This window comes from Cynocephalus volans, chromosome 17 (genome assembly GCF_027409185.1).
Source record: "Cynocephalus volans isolate mCynVol1 chromosome 17, mCynVol1.pri, whole genome shotgun sequence".
In the NCBI taxonomy this organism is placed as follows: Eukaryota; Metazoa; Chordata; class Mammalia; order Dermoptera; family Cynocephalidae; genus Cynocephalus; species Cynocephalus volans.
In genome coordinates this window covers 30,816,385-30,838,037 of record NC_084476.1, presented here as the reverse complement: position 1 = coordinate 30,838,037, position 21,653 = coordinate 30,816,385, and the positions used below count along the sequence as shown (strand labels likewise).

Below are 21,653 nucleotides of genomic sequence, written 5' to 3'. Positions count from 1 at the left end.
TTTTTATTTTTTAAGAACAAGTTTAGTATCTGTCATTTACAGGGCCATTAATTTGATGATTCAGTGTTCCTCCTCACTTATTTGGGTGTTTCTAGTTTTTGTGTGAGTTTTTCTTTAATCACTTTAGATCTTTAGCTGATTTTCATTAATTTAGCTTCTGATGTGCTCATATATTTTCCTGAAAACCTTCACTGATCATGGAACCTTTGAATCTCAAGGTTAGAAAGGACTATAACAGTCTTCTAATTGAACTGTCAATTTGATGCTGAATTATTTTCTTTTCCATTTAAGACTTAATCAATTGGGTCTTGATTTTTAATAGTTGGAGTTTACTAAGAACTAGGATTTGGGGGCTTTGTGATGATATATCATCCGCAGACTCAAAAGTCACTTGGATAACCAATTGGTTTACTCTGGGGTAGCTGTAGGCCTGCCTATCTGATACTGGAATGTTGGCACACCATTAAGTGGCCCATACTACAAGGTCCTCTGACCTTTAACCTTAAGTCCCAGGCAGGGAGTGGGAATGTAGTTGGACTTAGGACCCAAATTCTAGGGTCAGGCTAAATTCAGCATTCTCATATTCCTAGGGCTGGCTTCCTCCATGGTTCTGATCTATTCAGGGACAGGGAGAGGGTGCTGGAGGTTGGTGATTGTGGAGAAACAACCTCTTTGCTTCCAAACCTAGCCAACTAAGGCTAGTCTGCAGGTCCAGGAGCTGCCTGTTTGGAAATTATGTTGAAACACTAGGAGAAGTTCTCTAGCAGCGTTCTAAATCGTAGCTCTTCACTATTTTCTGGTTATATAATTTGAATAGAGGGCTGGCTGTTTAGCTCAGTTGGTTAGAGCGTGGTGCTGATAACACCAAGATCCAGGGTTCAACCATTCTGCCAGCCAGCCACTAAAAAAGAAAAAAAAAAAAAAGAATTTGAATGATGTGGTTCAGGATTTGTCAAGGAAAGTCAGCTGAAGGCTGCCGATAGGCTATACTAAGTATCGTTGACCTTAGAATTCACCATGCCCTGAGGCTTTGGAGACTTGGAACTTAATTTTGCTAGTACATTTAGAATGCATCCTTCTGTTAATAGTAAATTCATGTAAAACAATGTTATGAGACATGTGTCAACCCTGAAGGCTAATTTATTAAAGATTTAACTGACATGCAGACCAGAAAATTTTTGTCAGCTTGGCTAGCATGAAGGTAAAGCCAAATTATTGTTATTTAAGAATGATGATATTTATTCTTAATAGTAGTATGGTTATTATTAAAAAAATCCAATCCAAATATGTATAAATTAAAATTTTTTTCTGATTCTACCTCATGAGATAGCAATTCTTAACAGCTTAGTTATATATTCCTCCAGGCTCTCTGTACAAGCAATAACCTCTATTGCTTTATTTTTCTATTGCTCTCTAGTTAGGTTATGCATACTGCTTGTCAACTTGTGGGAAGCCAGGGGACAGTCAGAAGGTTGCCTGATGAGTTGGGATCAGATGGAGTAGGCTGCATGACTCACGTGCAGCCCCAGCTCGGTAGCCTGAATTGTCTGTCCAGCTGTAATGACATGTCTGCATGAGAGGCCAGAGGGCTAGAGTCTGCTACCCTGGCACCCCTTGTCCAAGACAGTTTAGAAAGGCAGTATCAAGGTTTATCTATCAGTCTTTTATTTTTCAGTATAAAGGCCAAGTACAGATCCTGACACCTAATAGGTGCTAAGTAAATAGTGGCTGTGTCTGTACCTGCCTGGTCAAGTCCCTTTTTTCTGACACGTACTATCTGTAGCTGTGTTTACACATACTACCATAGTCTGGTTTTGCCTTGGCGTGTGTGTCCTTTGGTCTCTTCAAGATGACTTTTCTAACTCTACTTTTTTCTATTTTCTATTTTAGTTCTCTGAAACCTTGTTTACCTTTTTCTCTTGTGCTGCCTACCGAGGGATTGAGCTGTTCTGTGAAAATCAGCTCTTTATCTAGTAATTCCAGTAATTTGGATTTCTCAGAAAAATGCTTTTGTTATCAAATTTCATTATTGCCCAACTTATTATCTTAGGTATAGCTCTTCTGCTTTTATCTTGTCATATACCTGTTTTGACAGCTACATGAAAACTGTTTTTATGGAGCCTATCACGAAATCAGTGGAAGTCCACATGTGAAATGACCAGTGTGAATCCCCTTTTAAGTGATTTATTTATTGAGATATAATTCACATACCATACAATTCACCCATCTAAAGTGTACTGTTCAATGGTTTTTATTATGTTCACAGAGTTCTATAACCATCATTGCAATTGGTTTTTAGAACATTTTCATCACTCCAAAAAGAAACCCCATAGCCATTAGCAGTCATTCCCCATTTTCCCACAACTCCCACCCAACCCTAGACAAGCACTCATCTACTTTTTGTCTCTATAGATCTGCCTATTCTAGACATTTCATATAAATGGAATTATATAATATGTGGTTTTCTGTGTCTGGCTTCTTTCACTTATCATGTTTTCAAGGTTCATTCATGTTGTAGCATGTATCACTACTTCACTGCTTTTTATTGCAAAATTCTGTTTCATAGTGTGGATGTCCCACATTGTACTTAATCACTCATCAGTTGATGGGCATTTTTATGTGATTTTTAAAAAAATTCATGTATGTGATTTCTTAATAGCAAAGTAGCACTTGTCAGTATTATCACTGCAGGTATTTTCTACAAATATCAAGAGTAATATTTGGACATTCGGAAATTACCTTTGAAATCAAAATAAAAAGTATGTTAATAATATGTTATTCTTGGTTATGGCCTGTAATTTTCTGGTAAGAAAAAAATTAACCATGTAAAAAAAATTTTAAGTAAATTAAGCCACAGACTGTACTGTGGTATTTTTGCTGCAATTCTAATGCCTCTCATTTTCCTATTTCCCCTCCTCTTTTCCATTTAGATCATTCCACAGGGTCCACACAGGATATGCTAACCACAGTAAACATGGCAAAGCAAAGTGATCTTGGGGTCTGTAGACCAGCTGCCTGCTTCATATCATTGTTGCAGTACTTACTGGCTGTGTGACTTGGACACGTTCCTTAACCCCTCTTTGCCTCAGTGTCCTCATCAATAAAATGGGATTAATATATCAACCTCATAGGCTTGTTGTAAAGATTAAATGGATTAATATAGGCAAAGTGTCTGGCACGTGCAATATGCTCAGAAGCATTAGCTATAATCTACATCTTGGTATGGTAAGGTGATTTCTTGTTACAGTCACTTTAAGTAATTGTAATGAAACATTATTTTGCTAATATTTTTAATTATGGTTGATCCATGACCTCTTTCCACTTTCATAAATATGTGCCATTTTTTCTATCATTTCACCAGCCGTCACTTGTGGACAAAATGGATTGTGTCCTAAAAGGGGGAGAAGAAAGGTAGCACGCAGAGATGAGGAAGGCATGTTAGCAAGAGGAGAACAGCAGAAAGGTGAAAGTAAAGTAACTGAACTCTTACACCACTGCCTCGTTCCTTTCATGGGGTCAGAATGAACTGTTTATTGAGTGAATGGATTTTTTTATAGTTTGGTTGTTTGTGGATTTCAGAACTGAAATTTTTTCAGCTTCCTTTAAAAATTTAAGTCTTCGCAGCGTACACATAACAAAACAGCATGTTGCACACCTTAAATATATACATTTTTTATTATTCAATTATACCTCAATAAAGCTGGGGGGGGAATTCAAGATATAAGGAAGGTATTTCAGTTATTGTATTATCATTTGAAAGTTACTATTAATTTGTGTCTTTATCACAATTGTCTGTATAACTGCACTCATTCATTTCTCCTGGTTGTGTTTCCAACTCATTTTTCATTTCTTAGGCACACATTTTTGAATATAATACAATATGGGAAGAACTTAAAAGTCGTTTGAGATGAATATTTATGGGAATTCACTTTTTTGGATACCTTATAGGGAAGACTTTCCCAGTAGCCCATTGGGAAAGGACATTAACAGTGATTTAGGGACTGGTCCTAGCTAGGAACTTAAAATCATTTAATCCTGAAAACAACAGTGCAAGTGGGGAGCTCAGGCCAGCTGATCATACTCCTGGTTAGAAGATTAGCAGGATTCAAACCCAGGTTTGTGTTCCTTTTCCTCACTACACCAGTTTATCTCTAACGTTGCCAGTTCACCAGCAATCTTCAGAAGATGTCCTGCTCCTGCCTAGGTGATTCTCAGCATACAGTTTTCTAATGAAGTTTGAGGTATTCTGATCTCCTGTCTTTAAGTGTTAGGTCGAATGATTTAGACATTTTCTGGTGGTTTTAATACTACAACTCTTTATAGCTAACATTATACTGAGAAAGCAGAAAAAGAATAATCTGGAGAAATAGGAGCCAGTATTCTCCTTTTTTTATTTCTTCCATAATTAAATAACATTAATGGAAATCAAAATGAGAAAAATGCATTATAAATCAAACATTTAAAACTTGCACCATCCCCTTCCAATGCTTGCATATTTGCATGTATTATTTTATGTAGTTTTATAGCCAGAGCATAGATATAATTTCATACCATGTTTTTAACACAAATTTTTGTTATAATCATTTTTATATATTATACAGTCTTCCAAATTACTTTGTTATTGCTTAATATCCTTTCTCATATTTAATTATTTTCTATTATTGAGTAGTTAATTTTTAATTTTTTCTTATAATAGATAGCACTGTATTGAACATATCATGTGCTGCTATTTTAGTGTTTTAGATTATTTCCTTGGGTTTCTGAAATGTATTGCCAAATTACTCTCCAAAAGTGACTAACCAATTTACATTACTTTCAGTTTCAGCATAGTCTTAACCAATGTTGCCAGCCTTTACTTCTGAAAGTTTTTCAGTGGGAATATCATCCTAACCATGAACTCTTATGCTTTGGTTTCTGGAAATATACTGTGAGAGAAGCTAACATTGTCTGCATCCACATCTCCCAATGGGCGTATAACCAAATACATTTTGGAGAGTCTCACAATAAAGGCTCAAAGAAATCCTGCTCGAAAGACCAGACTTTGTTAATCAGCATTTCCAAAACTTATTTAAATGTGGAATTTATTTTTCTCATACAACTTATGAACAAACATCTTTGGGAAATGCCATACTGTATAATATTTGTGGGAAATGGGGCCAGCCTACGATACAATGGAATAGTTTTTAGGTAAATGGTCTCACGCAGGAGAAGCAGTAAGAATGTCTGCTCTAACATTACGTCATCCCAATGGTAAGGGACCTAACCTTGTTCATTTATTTATTAAATAAATTTACTGAGAGCTTACTATGTGCTAGGCACTATTCAACTACTGGGTACATAGCCGTGAGCAAAACCAAGAAGTCCCTGCCCTCGAATAGGTTATAAGGTGGGAAGAATGAACATCATATGCCCAACAATTTAGGGGAAGATTTTATACACGTTTTGTGTGGAATAGGCTTTCACTGAAGAATATTTGAGTGCTTTCTGTAAACAATACTAATCCCTGATGTAAACCAAAGACAGACACATTATCCTTCCCCTCAAGAAGTTTGTAATCTACTGAGGAAATAAATAATTATAAAAATATAAAATGATAATTACCGTGGTGATCGTGTATACATATTGCGCTGTAGGAACACAAAGGAAGGGAACGTAATCCATATTTGGGGGTTTCCTAAGTTATTTTTTTAAATGGCAGTAGGTATTTGGTTCACTTCAGAGTTCTTAGGCCGCTGTCATAGAGCAGAACGTGTATTTATTTGTGTGCATGAGTGCTATGGGCTAACAACAACTTCATTGGCAAAGACAATACCTCGTTTTGATTTAAAACAAATTACTCAATTCCATCCTGTTTACTATGTTATGATCAGTGTAATCTTTATGTTACTTCTCCATACGTCAGTGTAGTCTTTATGTGAGTTCTTTTCTGTTGCATTATGGAAAGGAAACAAGATTGGAATAAGAACATTATATTGACTACCCATGAAATAAAAAAAAAAAAAAATGGTTACAGGATAGCAAAAAAAGTTGCTAATGGTAAATCCATTAGCAATCTGGAAACTTGGCAGTATTGTAGAGTAGTAGGTGCAAAGTAGAGTTTTGGTGCCTGCCATCAAGTACTAAAGAAGTTCTGATACTTGTACGATATAATGGGAAAAAAATGAAGCCCATAAAACTATAGTTTAAAATAAAAAGGTTGCTTACCACTGATTCCAGAGAAAGACAAGTTAGAGATACTGTTTAAGGACTGCAGGCAAGGCTTGTCTGTATAATTTTGATTGTGTTTCATTGAGGATGGAAGTAAAAGATATTATTAGCTATGTTGCAGAGCAGGATTAACTTGGCCTCTGCCCAGTAATTATCATGTGCACCTGTGCAAGAAAGATAGTTACTGATAAGTCTGATGTAAGAAGGATATCTCTGTTACAGGCCCACTATTATTTTTTTTTTACAGGAGTTGGAGGAAGAATGAATTCCTTAGCGACATATCTCCTTGCCATCTTTCTATCGCTATGTAAATACATAATTTATAAAGCAGCTCTAGTTGCCATTTCCCCCTTTTTTCCTTCAGTGGATGAATGTTTGTGATTTAGCATAAAGTTCATGAACTAAGGAAAGCAGTTGGACACAGATTCCTGTCTCTTTCCACTCAATGTACCTTATTACCTTTAACTGCCTGTTAAAATCATGCATTTATTTTTACCTTTCCAATATAAATTGCCATCATCAGGCTTAGCAAATGAGACGGATTACTTATGGTAACTGTAAGTAGTTATGCACTCCAGGTCCTTGACAGAGCTTTCCCAGAGGACAGGCAATGTCTTTCAAAATCCTATTACAAGATTTTATTTGCAGGTGCTATGAACAGAAGGCTGAAAGCCTCCATGTTTTATTGCCTCCCAACTTCATCAGATCTGCTCACTCTATTGAAAATTGTGGCAAAAATGATACACATCAGCTCTTTTATTCTTTTGTTACTACTCTGTGCAAATAAAAGCATATTGGGAATTTAATGAAGCAGTATGTCCTTGGAGGGAGCTTTCAAGATTCTGAGTGTACAGCTATTTGTCTTTAATACTGGAGGTTTTTGTGTAAAACAGATTGTCGAGAGCAAAATAAAGTCCTCACAGATAGACCAATGTTTGCCACTTATGTACTTGAATAACATAAATGTCTACGTAGTGGTGACCTTGGAGATAGATGAATTCAGTGACTATTTTAGTTGCTTTGGAGGTGTGCCAAGGAGTAGTTGGGGCAGTAAAAACTACAGCAGAGCTGCTGGAACTATGAGACTGTTTTGGAGATGGTCAGTTTACCCAGAAAATAGAGACTATGATGTTCAAGAAAAAAATTGGCAGGAAGCGAGGAGATTGATTATTCAACAAATTACCTAACTACCCATGGGCACATTCTGGGAATCTGTGCTGGGTGGGAGAGAGACCACATCTCAGCTTGCTTTGGCCTTCATAGGCATAGTTGGCTTTTAATTGGAATCTGGGAAATGCAGCAATGATGGATTTATGCTGCAGAGATCTAGGCACACATGAAGGATGGCATTCATGTGCTCTTCATTGGGTATAGGCTTTAGGTTATGTGCAATACCTGGCCTACCAGCTTAACTCTCCTTTTTGCTGACTTGTAAAAATGCATGCATGTGTTGATGACCTTATCATAAGGATAATCTTGATTCTGTTTAAATTTCTAAGCATCAGTACTTTAATGTTATTAGTAATGAATACTTGCATACCTCCCAACTGATAAAAACACAGGAGCATGGGTAGTGCTATAGTTGTGAACTGCCAGACCAGATGGTATTAGAATCAACACTGGTTTGTCCTTTATTTGCAGGTTTAACCCTTCCTGTACACCACTTCTATTCCTTTGAACCAGCTTCACAGGCTGCCATTTCTAGGCTTTGAATATAGGAGAATGCAGTTAGTTCTCTGGCTCACTCTGGGGGAATGACAACAGAGCACGTAGTTATTTAGCCTGTTCCAAACTGCAGCAACTCTAGATAAATGTAACCAGATAGTACTTAACTCAGTGTTAGCAGGGATCTCACCAATGACATCTGCATGAAAATACTATTCTAGCAGCTTAGTAAATATAGCTTTGCACTAATTGTGTCAGAAAACAAAGGGAGATACTTTTCCTCATTTCCAAGACTGAAAGGCCTCTTCCTAACTGGAGCCATAAAATCTTTAGTGTGTAAAGAAATCTTAATACAAAGTGAGAAATGGATGATTTAAAAAAAATAAAATAAAAACCCTTAATGTTCTATTTGTTTACTACTAAACATTTCTGAGTGCAGAAATTCTTATTTGGTAGTATTTCCCCATCAGAGCTAGCAAGAATTTTTAGTATGTTTTGGGGCACAAAACACATTCTATTTTAGACACCAAAGGATAATTTCAGTGTTTGCCTCAGAATATAAGCTGCAAAAGTTTATGAGGTAATTTCAACAGATCTCACAAATGTTTGCTTAATGGTTCCCATCTCTATTCCTGTGGTGGTTTTTACATGTCTCTATTTTGGCATTGCTCAGGATGTCATAGCACTTGGTTCATCTCTTTCCCACTAAACTAGAGCTCAGTAAGCGTGGGGGCTATCTTACCTGTCTTTGAATCTCAGGTGTTGTGTGTGATGCTCAGTATTATTTTGGAGAACCGAAGAAATACTTAGGAATATTAACTGAAAATCAAGGAACTTAGTATAATTGACTGTAACCTTTTTGTAGTACATTTTCCATTATTTTAAAACCATGTCTACAAAAATTTGGTGTATCAAGGAAAGATTCATAGCATTATATAACACTGTTGTTATATTACTTTAGGAATCTTTTTGGAAGCTTTGTACCTTTATCTTAATTAGGAAAAAGTTATACAGACATTAAGCACAGAGTGTAGAAAGTGGGCAGGGAGCATTCAGTCTTTGCCTTTAGATATCACCTGGGTGTCTTCTGATTTACGGGGTTTGGGACCCAACCTGCCTTTGGATTGTCACTGTCGCCTGTCTGAGCTTTTTATATCTTTCTAATCCTTCCTGCCCTGCCTAATTCTGTGAATTAGATTCATATCTGTCAGACCTTTTCCTACTTAATTGGCCCCATGGCTCTGGCCCACCCTGCCTGCTCTGTTACTGCTGATGCCCTCCAGTGACAACCGATTTGACCTAATTGGTTATAACATATCACTTGCCAAAACCTTTGTGTGTTACTATTATCAGCAAATATATTTACTCAGCGACTGTATCTTCATTTGAAATGACGTGGACAATTAGGTTAAAACTTTTTACATATTTATTTTCTAAAAATTATAGACCCTTAATAGAGCATATCAGATTCCCTGGAAGGCCTTGGTTTTAGTTATTAGGGCTCATAGAGAATGTGTAGTCTATGACATAGTTGCTAGTACTATGACTTCTATAAGCGATATTGTGTAAACTAAAAATTTAAATATGCTGTGCAAAATGTAGGAAGGAATCTAAAGATGTTAAACATTGTTCCTCCTTGACTTTAAGGTTATGAATAATATACAATCAAGAGGTATAGATGCCAGTTGTGGTCTTAGAATTGGGGTGTGTTTTTTTGGTTTTTGGTGGATTTTTTTTTTTCCTTTTTGAGCTTTTTTGGGAGCTGTCTGGTACAGGGAACAAACCCTGGACCTTGGAATTATCAGTACCATCCTCTAACCAACTGAGTTAATTGACCAGCCCTAGAATTCTTTTGATAGTCCAGTAGTATTAAAAATTGTAATTCTGCTTTCTAGATTTTTAACTTTGTATAACTGTGCAAAAAGACCATGTAATGTGGATGCTGTTATAACCCATATTCATACCCTTTTTAAAAAACTGTTTGTTATGGAAAATTTTGAACTTTCATTTTATCCATTTTTGGATTTTTTTTTTTTTTTGTACCTCCAAGTTTGTCTGGTATCATACTCTTTTTGCCTGAAGAACTTTCTTTAACATTTCTTGTAGTTCAGATCTGCTGCTAATAAATTCTTCCAGGTTTTGTTTGTCTGAGAAAGTCTTCATTTCTTAGAGGCATTTTCTCTGGGTATAGAATTCTGGGTTGATTGTTTTTTGTTTTCCTTTCACCTATTTAAAGATGTCATTCTTTGGTTTTCTATTTTGCATAGTTTCTAAGAAAGAATCTGCCATAATCTTTGTTTTTCTATATGTAATGTGACTTTTTTTACTCTTCTGGCTACCTTGAAGATGATCTTTTTTTTTTTTTTTTTTTTAGTTTATATATTTTTTTATTTGTTATGAGTATTCGTGGAGTACAAAGCAAATTGTCACCACTCGTGCCTAAGATGTGCTGTCCAGATCCATACTGGTAGCATGCCCATTACCACAAATGGTGATTATACCCCGTGTCCCCCACCCAATTATCCCTCCAATTATCCTTGACCTCCCTTCCCATTCCCTTTTCCCCCGACTCCGCTTTGTATCCCTAGGTATATTCTCTCCCTCTGCAAGTCCAATGCACCACTGTGGTCTTTCTTTCCTTCATGAAGATGATCTTTGTATCTTTGGTTTTTGACAGTTTGAATATAATATGTGTAGGGTGTGTGTGTGTGTGTGTGTGTGTGTGTGTGTGTGTGTGTGTGTGTGTGTGTGTGTGTGTGTGTGTGTGATATTTATCCTGCTTGGAATTCTCTGAACTTCTTGGATCTGTGCTTTGATCTCTTTTATTTTTGTATAATTTTTAGTTGTTATTTCTTCAAATATTTCCTCTGCCTCATTCTGTCTTCTCTTTCTTGGATTCCAGTTACACATATGTTAGATCATTTGATGTTGTCCTACAGTTCTTAGATGCTCTGTCCTGGTTTTTAAATTTTCACTGTTGTTTTTCTTTTTGTTTCAGTTTGAGTAATTTCTAATGACCTATCTGTGAGTTTGCTGATTATTTCCTTGGCTATGTTTAGTATGCTGATGACAAAGTCATTCTTCATCTGTTACCATGTTTTTTATTTTTATTTTATTTTATGTTTAGCATTTTCTTAACTCAGAGTTTCTCTCTGCTAGGGTTTGAAGACTTGGGTTTCAGACATAGATTTTCCACTTAATTTTCTCTGAACCTTGGTTTCTTCTACAAAATATAAAAGTTGGGAATAAATAATAATAACTAACAGAAAAGTCCCCTTCCTTTCCTTTCTCTGGATCTCAATCACTCTCATTAAAGGTTTGGACTATATGATTACCTTGGTCCTATTTAGTTCAATTGGAAAATTCTGTGAAAAGGGAGTGATCTAACATATATCGACAGCCTGTATTAATGAAATGTAGGATCTGAGAAGGGGATAAAATCACATTTAAAAAGTGCTTTTGCAAAACATTTTACTTTTGCTAGGTCTATGTAGAATGTTAATTGGATGAAACAGCATTAAATCCAGTTGCCACTTGGTTAAGTCTGTTAAAGAATCATTAAAATTTTTCAAGTGTTGGATTTCCTGACTCACTTGAGAAATTTCATGGCTCATAACACATCTTGCTCACTTTCTCTGTACCTATAGGATTTTAAATTATCTGGTTGGCTCCCAAAATTTGCAATGTGAGGAAAAACTAATGGAGATTGTTTCTCTTTACTGACTAGTGCAAATGAATAATAGTCCCATTGGAATAGGCTTTGGAGTCACAGGTATGGATTCAAGTCCTGGTTGTACAACTGGAACTGTTGTTATTTAACTTCTGAGCTCGAGTTTCCTCATCTGTGAAACAGGGATGATACGTACATCAGAGCTGTTTTGAAGGTAGAAGCTAAAATGTGCATAAAGTTTGGGTCTAGTGTCTGGTTAATAGTAAGCAAGAACTAATAGCATTAAAATAGTAATTAAAATGAAATATGCCACCATTGAGTCAAAATTTTAGTAAGTATAAGGGAAAATGAGAGCCTAGTATTCTTTTTATCCCTGTTAGTATAAAGGTTCATCTGGTAAAAGTATTTTAGCAATAGGGAGAGGGTTAACTGAAAAGTGAATACTGATGGGTAGTAATAATAACCAAGAGTTGAGCGCTTACTAGGTGACAGACACTCCCATTTAATCCTCCGAACAGTCCTGTAAAGTAAGCCACTCCTTCTCTGGGAAGCCTGCCTTTGTTCAAAGTGAGGGTGACCACCCTGTCCTTTCACTCTTCCACTCATATCTCCCACCCTCTCCCCACTTCTCATCCCAGTGAGGGATTTTCAATGTAGTTGACACAGAAGTGACCCACAGCTAGTTTACTTGTTGAGATGTTGAATCCTTGTATTTTTCTGGTCAAGAGTGAAATCCGTCTCCTTTATGTTATAGTTGATAATTTAAGCATTAGCAAACAATGGTGGTCTGGGGTCAAAATACTAAGAGGTGGATAAAGAAACTACTCAGTCAGCCTGAGCTCCCCATCCCCCCACCGTACATACTGTTTAAGACAAATATAGTAGTTTAAAGTAGCCCTTGCTTTATAAATTATCATAGAGTAAATATAATGAATTTCAGGGTTAGCCAGTGAGCTTGCTTGGTTGGAGCGTGGTGCTGATAACACCAAGGTCCCAGGGTTCGAACTCTGTATCGGCCAGCCACAAAAAAAATAAATAATAATAATAAATTTCAAAGACATGTCCAAATTCTGTGTTTGTAAGTACTTTTATTATAATGGTTATTATTCGAGACTGAAATTATTTAATACAAGGAAGCATTCTTGATTCACACTGAGCAACTGTCTTCCAAAATACAGGCCACAATACAAGCATTCTTATTTGAATAACAGGGAAGAATATCAAATTATTTTGTAGGGTTTTTGTAGGTTTTTTCATCATATCAAACATTTTGACAGAAGTGCATTTCTGATTATAAATTTTTAGCATTGGAAGGAACCTAAGATATCCAGTCTAACTCCTTCCTTCCACCCAGAAAGATGAAGCAATTTATGTAAAGTCATGTAGCTAGTGACAGCTAGGGAGAGACTGAGTCCTTATCCGTTATGCCACAGTGCTACATTCCTCCGGAAAAAACTGCCTATTTACGCTTGGTTTTTAATGCTAGTTAGAGTCTTGGGATAAGGTTTTTTTCCAAGACTAACTAGTGCTCTTTTGTTTTCTTATGTAGGTGTCTGAGAACAAGCTATCTGGGGTTTTTGTTGTAATGATCGAACAGTGTAAGGCACTCGCGAGGCATTTGTCTAGTTAACACTTTAGGGATTAGGAAGAGGTGGTAGTAGCTCAAATTCTCTGCCCTCATTGTTGATAGGCAGATATTTTAAAGTTGAATTTCTCAACCCGGGGTCTAAATATCCTAATTTTTATTGAAAATTATGGGAATATATGCTTATGTTCTAAGAAGAATCTGTAGCATTCATCAGGTTATCAAATGATACATAGTTTAAAACTACAGATGGCCCCATAGTTGGACTTAGTGATTTTTCCGCTTTATGATGTGAAAATGATACACTTTCAGTAGAAACTGTACTTTGGGTGCCCAACCAGTCTGTTTTTCACTTTCAGTATCTAATAAATCACATGAAATATTGAACTCTTTATTATAAAATAGGCTTTGTGTTGGATGATTCTGCCCAACTGTAAAGTGTTCTGAGCATGTTTAAGGTAGACTAGGTTAAGCTATGATGTTTGGTAGATTAGGTATACTAAGTGCCTTTTCTTTTCTTTTCTTTTTCTTTTTTAAGTGGCTGGTTGGTACAGGGATACAAACCCTTGATCTAGGTGTTATTGGCACCATGCTCTAGCCAAGTGAACTAACCAGCCAGTCCCAAATGCATTTTCTTTTTTGTTATTGTTTATTTGTTTTGGCGGCTCACTGGTAAATGCAATTTTGACTTACGATATTTTCAACTTAGGATGGGTTTATTGGGATGTAACCCACCTTAAGTTGAGGAGCATCTGCATTATTTCAGAGGAAGGGAGAACTAAGCCTGATTGCATTCTAAATGTTTAGTATACTGGAGGGCTCCCTTATCTCCAGCCCCCTCCTGCTAGTGCCCTTTCCTACTGACAGGCCTTCTCCAGACAGCTTCCTGGATCTTGTCATGGAAGCCACTGGGGGCCTTAACTATGTTGTTACCTTCCCATGGGTTTCTCAGGGCTACCTTCTCTCCCTCCTCTGCTTACTGTTCCTAGGAGAGAATGTGAGACTCAAGGATTTTTGTTCATTAGAAAGCACAGGAGTGTTATTTCAGTTACATTTTGATTAAAAGGGATTTGTGAAGTGACCTGAGAACCTAAGACTATTGCAATAAGAAAAAAACGTAATTGGAATTCCAATCAATACTTTGCAAATTAACTTTTAGAATGCCTCTAATTCTTTATAGTTAAAGAATCTCTGTGTTTGATCTAGAAACTCTAACATTTTCCAGGAACAGAATGAAAATCCATGGATTTTCATGGATTGTGTAGGAGTTGCTCAGATCTGTCTATAAAAATTGAATTTTTCCTTCCTGAGTTTTTTATTTGACTTAGAAGAATTTACCCCTGAATAGGAATTCATTTCGATGGGCTTCCTTCCTAGAAGAGAGCATATAGAAAGCACGTTCTAAATTTTTTTTTAAGTCTAGCATCTGGACACCAAAGAAAAAGCTAGTGCTAAGATTGAAATTGGGAGAGTTTGTTTATTTGTTTATTCATTTTAAAAAGCCTTTACTGAGGACAAATCACTAGCCCTCAGGCATCATGTTAGATGCTGGGAAATGAGACTAGTTTCTTCCATTGTGAAGCTTACAACCTGCTGGGGACACAGAGTAAGAAGAACAATTCAGCATGCTAATAGAGGTACAGAAAAAGCATTGAACTCAGTACTCGGCCTGGCCAGGGAAAAAGGCAGGAGTGGGACGAGTGGAGTGTTGGCTGAGGGTGACAGATACTTGAGTTGTATCTTAAAAGTTCAATAGAAACTTTTTTGGCAAAGAAGGGATCAAGGTATAAATGGTGTATCTGTGCCTTTCTAATTCTAACTAAACATTTACCACTCTGTCTTATTTTATATTTTCAATTAGAGCTCCAAACGAGAATGGAAGCCTCTGGAAGACCGTAGCTGCACAGACATACCATGGCTGCTGCTCTTTGTCCTCTTCTGCATTGGGATGGTAAGGAAACTCACAGATAATCTGAACCTGAACTCATGATCCATGGGAATGGTGGGGAGTTGGTTTAAAGAGGGAGCTCGTTTTATGTATATGTGTACATTCGTGTGTGTGTGTGTGTGTGTGTGTGTGTGTGTGTGTGTGTGTGTATTTTACCCCTCCTATATTGCTTGTAATTGGAGGGCTTTAGATACCATTGAGGCAGGTTATTTTCCCCTCATGACATTCAGTGGTATTTGGTATCCCGATTTTTTTTTTCTACATAAAAACTGAGATCAAAATTAAGGAGCAACAGGGACTCATTTCATTCACTAGATCATTTCATGAAGTCAGATCATTTGACATAAGTTTCTGCAAATGGTGATCTTGATGTGGTGGTGATTAGAACACTGGAATCAAAAGTCCTGAGTAGTTACCCAAACCAGAAACACAAACCTGATGGTTATCTCCGGGCCAATCAGTTCTCTTCTCAGGGACTTGGTGTTCCTTAGTTCTTCCTAGATGGGAGGCTGATTGCTCACTGCTTCTTCTTCCTTCTGCCCATCCTAGGCCCTGCTGCCTGCTGGGTCTACTGTAATGAGGAGCATCTAGTGGGTATAGAGTCCCTGGAACAAGGTGTTGAGGGTGTGCTTGTGTAACTGCATACCCACTCTGTCCTGCAGGAGTTTCTGACACAGACTTCAGTGACTTTAGATTCACTGCCAGTGCACTCGGCTGGAAAAAAAGATAGAAAACAGCTATTTAAGAGCTGGCTGATGTTTAGAGCTAGAAAGGAGTTAGAAATCCTTATCCAGTCTATCACCCTCATTTTACAGAATAAAAACAACAAACCCAGAGATGGAAATGACCATCCCAAGGCCATGCTGCTGGTTACTGTCAAAGCTGGGAATGGAGCTAGGGTTTCCTCACTTCCAGGCCAGTGCTGTTTTCTACCACCCTGTTTCCTCTTCTTCAGGGAGCCTATGCAGACATAGTATTGCTCTTTCTTAGTCTTCTACAATTCAAAATGCAATTGGGTTACCTCAGGCAGCCTTTTTCTTACTCCTGTATATTTTTAACCCCCTTCTTCCCATATTTTTTATAGAGGTTCTTTAGAAAAATCGTATTTTGTGTCTGTCTGTAATCACCCATCTCACAAGTGCCATTTGCATTTTGCGGGGGAGGGGGGGGTTGGAGTCTGGCCATTACAGGGATCGAGCCCTGGATCTTTGTGTTATCAGCACCATGCTCTATCCAATAGAGCTAATTGGCCAGCCCCCAAGCTCCATTTGTAAATCACAGAACAAGCCTAATCTTGGCTAATCGGCACCATTGTAAGTACCAGTTCTGCCCCTGAACCAAGGAGAAGAAGGCAATAAATTTTTTTTATGAGATATAATAAATCCAGTAAAATAAGGAGTGTTTGTTTTAAAGAGAAAGGCACAGATTCACCAAATTTCAGATATTTAAAAAAGGTCAAAATACCCATTTTCTAACTTAGGACATACAAGATATTGTTCAAGAGTTTACTTAGTTTAATGGAATGGCAGCTGAAATGCAGCATGCAGGAATATTCATGGAGAAGGTAGAAAAGATACTTTGATAACAGAATTAATCCACAGCCCTTCCCCACCCCCTGAATGTAACCCTGGGACAAATAACAGCTGACCTTTCAAAATTATGTTTATAAAAATATGCACCATGCCACCTGAGGTTCTTTTGATTTTCTGTGCTAAAACAGCTCAGGAAAATGCAATCATTAATGTTAATAGGCTGATTTGGGAGTGACTTGAGACTAAGAAGTTGTTTACTGAAACATTTTAATGCAATGGTAATTAATATAATATTGATTTCAGTATGATGGCAATTAAGACCCACTGTGTGTCTTTTAAAATGCAGGTCTGGAGGTTTTTGTTTTAGAATGATTCTTTTAATGGTTTACCGCCATGGAATTGAGCTAACATCAAGTTTTGCCCTGTGGAAACTGGAGAAATCTCAAAGTTCTGTTTCCTATCATACTGGAACAACAGAGATTCATAGATTTTTGGCTCCTGGGTATTTGTTTTATATGGTTTGTAGGTTTTCCCCTCTTTGGATTTCATGATTTCATTCTGTAGTACTTTTGAAAGAAACATTCAACATTTGTTGAGCAATAATTTATGCTCATCACTCTCACATATGTATTTATCTTATTTAATTCTTCCAATTACTCGGTGAGATAGGTTTTATCCCCAGCTCACAGACAAGGGATAGCAAGGTTAGATATTAGCTTGTCTAAGAATACGCTGCTGGTGATAAGTGGCAAAGGTAAAATGGGAACTGGATCTTTTTGGCGATGTTTTTTCACCTGTGGCCCTACTGCCTGCTTCTTTCACATATTATTTTTCAGTCATCTTGCAGCCTGATATTCAAACCATGCTTTTATTCTCTGTCTTTACCTGCAGTTCTTTGCTCACTCCTTGATACCTATGCTTTAGCTTTTAAATATTCTAAGATCTGGTCTTTCATTCATCTTTACCATTAAATCCTTACTTACACATGTTCATCTCTTCATCAATATTTGTACTTCTCTTTTATTTCTTCCCTCAGTTTTAAGGTTTTTCTATGCTTGGATTGTCTAGAACTTAGGGTATTTTTAAAAGTAAGTTGCTATCAGCCTTCTTGAGAGTTGTCATCTACTATATTTGAACTTTCATCAGTATTTTGAAATTATTGGGCATGTGCTTGCCCTGCTCTAAAAAACACTGCACTTCTAAATTTCTGTTTCCTGTTAGGGTAGTAAACAAGTGGTTCTCAACCCTGGCTGTGCATTAGAAGCAGCTGGGATCTTTAAAAGAAAACAAGTCATTCCTCAGTGCCGCCTCAGTGATTCTGATACAATCTCTGCAATTCTGATGTTCAGCCAAGGTTGAGAGCCACTTTTGTAGGCACTGATAAACCACTGAAAAGTGTTGAGCAAGAAGTAATAAGGCTAAGTTTAGAAAGATGGCCCTGGCAGCCAGGGTTAAAGATGGCCTGGAAAGGGGAAGAGATTTTAGGCAGATCACTTTGGAGACTGATGCAATGGGCCAGATAAGATGAAACACCTGAAATAAAAAGAGGAGAGAGGTTGAAGAAATAGGATCAGTTACATTTATTGATGGTATTATGAATGTTGAAGGCAAGTGAGAAACACATCAAGGATGATTAAGAGGTTCTTGTGTTAGGGGTTCAGGATAGGGTTTTCAGATCAGATTCTACCCGAGCTCCTCCTAGGTTTCCAACCACGGTTTCTGTACACATCAGGAACAAGTGTAGGACAGGTAAACAGAGTACCACTTTATTGGTAGCCAAACAGTCACCGTATTGTGCCCAAGAAAGCACTCCCTAGTAAAAATGACTTGTGGAATGAAGTTTGGGCCATGGGGACTAAAGTTTCTTCTCATCTAGGATGGTCTCACTTTATTCTGTCTCAGCGAGAGGTAGATGTCCGAAGAGAAGAGAGGAAGAGAGAAAGGAGATCCTCCTGGACCAAATCTGTCCCCATCAGCTTAGCACAAAAAGGCAGGAGAGAGAGGAGGCTAGAGGGCCGTACCAGAAGTACTTACCACAGAAAAGGGAAGATGCAGGGACCCCCTACAACTTACCCTGCTTACCATGAGCTAGATAGACACTGTTCTCAGCACCTGACGCATAGAAATTCATTTACTTCTCACAACTTCTCAAGGAAGTACGAGCATACACTGTTGTTATCATCATTCCCATTTTAAGATAGGGAAACAGAGGCACAGAGCTGTGTTCAGTAACTTGTCCAAGATTACAGAGTGGCAGCATTGAACCCAGGAGAGAAGATGAAAAAGGTGAGGACGTAAGAGGTAGACCCGACTTTGTTGCCTGGAACTGAGAACAACAGAAAAAGCTGTTCAGAACAGGGACCTGTAGGACACAGTAACCTTCCTTGCCAGTAAAACGTGGCCTCATCAGTGCCGCAGACTCTGACCAAATATCTTACATCACCTCTTCCTCTAGAGCAGAGTTAGGAAGCTAAGGTGAGGGGCAGAAGCACGGAAGAGAAGACTGACGGGTCCTCCCACTCCGTGTCTTGTATGTGCAACCCAATAGATAAATGGTGCTACTGATGGAGACAGAGTATATACAGGAAAGGGAAATGGTTTGTGGAAATTTGCAGTGAGAAAATGCGTTTTGGACATGTAGAATTTGTGGGTAAGGTTAAACAATTGGAAATGAAGGGTTGGAATTTTGGAGAATGATCTGGACTGGGGATGGATTTAGGAGGCATCATTCAGACAGCTTCAAGGATCTTTTCTATTTTATTGCATTAGTCTAGTTCCCAGGGCATGATGTTTCTACCTCATTAACTATTGTTGAGCATGCAGCAGAAAGTGAGAGATTCACTGCAGTATTTACTCCCCTATTTGATGATCTGTTCTTTGTCAGGAACATAGAAGAGGAAGTACAGCATGCCAAAAATTACCTAAGGCTACCTGCTCCAAAAGACTACCTACTCTCTGTGAAGTTCATTGCTTCTTTTTTTTTTTATTGTAATAAAGTGTACATAACACACAATTTACCATTTTAACTATTTTAAAGTATACAGTTCAATTAAATCCATTTGTTTTTAATGTGCTCTTCCTTTTCTTTTCTCGGTCCCTATAGCGAACCAAATGGGTTTATAATTCTCCCTGCAAGTATGCTTTTAAAAATTTTACTCTGTATTTGCTTTCCCTTCAAATAATAAAATTTTGGAAGAGAAAGGGCTTTGGAGATCAATTTAATCCAATCCTTGTGACCAGTAAGGAAAATGAGGCTCAGGGAATTCAAAGTTACTTGCCCAGGATCGTAAGGAATGTCAGTGGCAGAGCTAGGATCAGTTCCCAGCATTTCTTGTGTGTGTTTTTTTCATTGCTCTAGCTGTCCATGAAACTGAGCCTGTCTGATTTTTCTTTCCATGCGCTGTTATTTTCTTCTCTTTTGAGAACATTTCAGTTCTTTTAGGGTAAGCCTTGGGTTTGTATATGCTCAGTAAGTGCTTATTGAGTAGATGTTTCCTAGACTTCCTATCATTCTTGGTGCTTTTCCTCTTTCTTAGAGCAATGCATCCTCTTAAAACTTTAATAGAATTCAGAAATCTGGCAGATTGGCATACATTTTAAATTTGTTTTTTTTAGTTTGTTTGCACAAATATTAGTTCTGCATCAGGCCTTCTCGTCCTATCCTTGTCTCTGGGTTCTCAGAAGAGGAGGCACAGAAGCTAAATGTTACTCCAAGGTTTTACAAATCAGTCATTAGGAGATTGACCCCAAGCACTGATTGAGATACAGGATGTGTAGAGGTAAAGGAGGTGGTTTTGAGACAGTCAGCGTATGTTTTCATTAATTTCTGGGAGAGGGCTATAAGCATTACTTTTTTCTGCCCCCCATCTTTTCATTTAGAAACATTCTGCTGAATTCATGTTACCACTGCCCACCCCACCCCCCCATGTTTTCTTTGACCTTCTTTATTTCACAGCTAAACGAAGGCCTTCTGCCTTGCTCAGTTGCTTGGTAAAGGCTCCAGGTGTGAAATTCAAACATGCTTGTGAAATAAAAATGTGTCCTATTTTTTGACTCATAGTGAATGGAACTAAACAAAAGCTCTTAAGTAGAACTAGACCTTGTGATATTGTGATATGAAGGGAAAATGAGCACAGTTCGTTCATGAGGAAACTGTCTTTCTCCTACTTGGGCAATAGGTACTTATCAATTGCCAGGTGTTGCCTATGATCCTCCATCCCTGTGTGCCTTTATCTGATTTGAGTCACCTCCTGTTTGTGCATCGTTTTGTCTGCTCCTCCCCTCTCCTGTCTCTCTTGAAATAGCAGTCCTGAAAGCACTTCAATAGCTCGGTCATTTTAAGATTTTAGCCATGGTTCTCTTCCTTACTAATAGGCTTGCTTTCTCTCTAGTGATTGCTTTTCACTACATGCTTATAAAAGCTTTCCTCATCCCTCTTATCATTTGCTTCATTAATGTTATTTCCTTCTGATGAATGCCTATTCTCTCCCCTCTCTGTGGAGCCATTAAATTATTAAGTATATTCTATAAACTTTCTCTCACCCTGTTTTAATTTCATGTATTACAGTTTTTCTCTTCTGAAGTTATATTGCTTCCTGCATTTGGGTTTTAGAATTTTTCTTTTTAAAGAGATTGTGTTTTTAATTATATTTGTCCTAGTTCCCCATTGTCAGTGCTTGTACCATATGGGAAGCCCCTTAGGGTAACAGTCATGGTTTCTTCCCATCTTACTTATTAGCTTACTATTCCCCTTCTTTTCTCTGGCTGCAGCATCTCACCCTCTCTACTGTAATGCTTCTGGAAGCTCCTAAGAAGTTTAAATGGCCTATGTGAAAATATGTCCGTGTCCCATTTTAGCATATACATGTAACATTTATAATTTATACCCTGCCTACATCCCAGAGGGATGTGAGGTGACTTATGATAAAGAAAGAAAAGAACCAAAAAACACATGTCCAGCAGTACTGTTAAAAATAGAAAGGGAAATCAAAACCATTTAAAGGAATCTGTAACACCACGTACTTATCAAACATAAGAAGAAAATTC

At 37.5% G+C, this 21,653-nt stretch overlaps 1 protein-coding gene across 4 annotated transcripts in view; it reads left to right on the top strand.

Annotated features, from left to right (window-relative positions):
• SLC44A1 (solute carrier family 44 member 1) overlaps nucleotides 1-21,653 on the top strand; it is a 168,051-nt gene that overhangs the window by 35,037 nt on the left and 111,361 nt on the right. For all 4 annotated transcript variants that reach the window (XM_063081720.1, XM_063081722.1, XM_063081721.1 and 1 more), the window contains exon 2: nucleotides 14,989-15,078. In XM_063081720.1, the coding sequence (XP_062937790.1) occupies nucleotides 14,989-15,078 (90 nt within the window). The remainder of the gene's footprint in view (nucleotides 1-14,988; nucleotides 15,079-21,653) is intronic.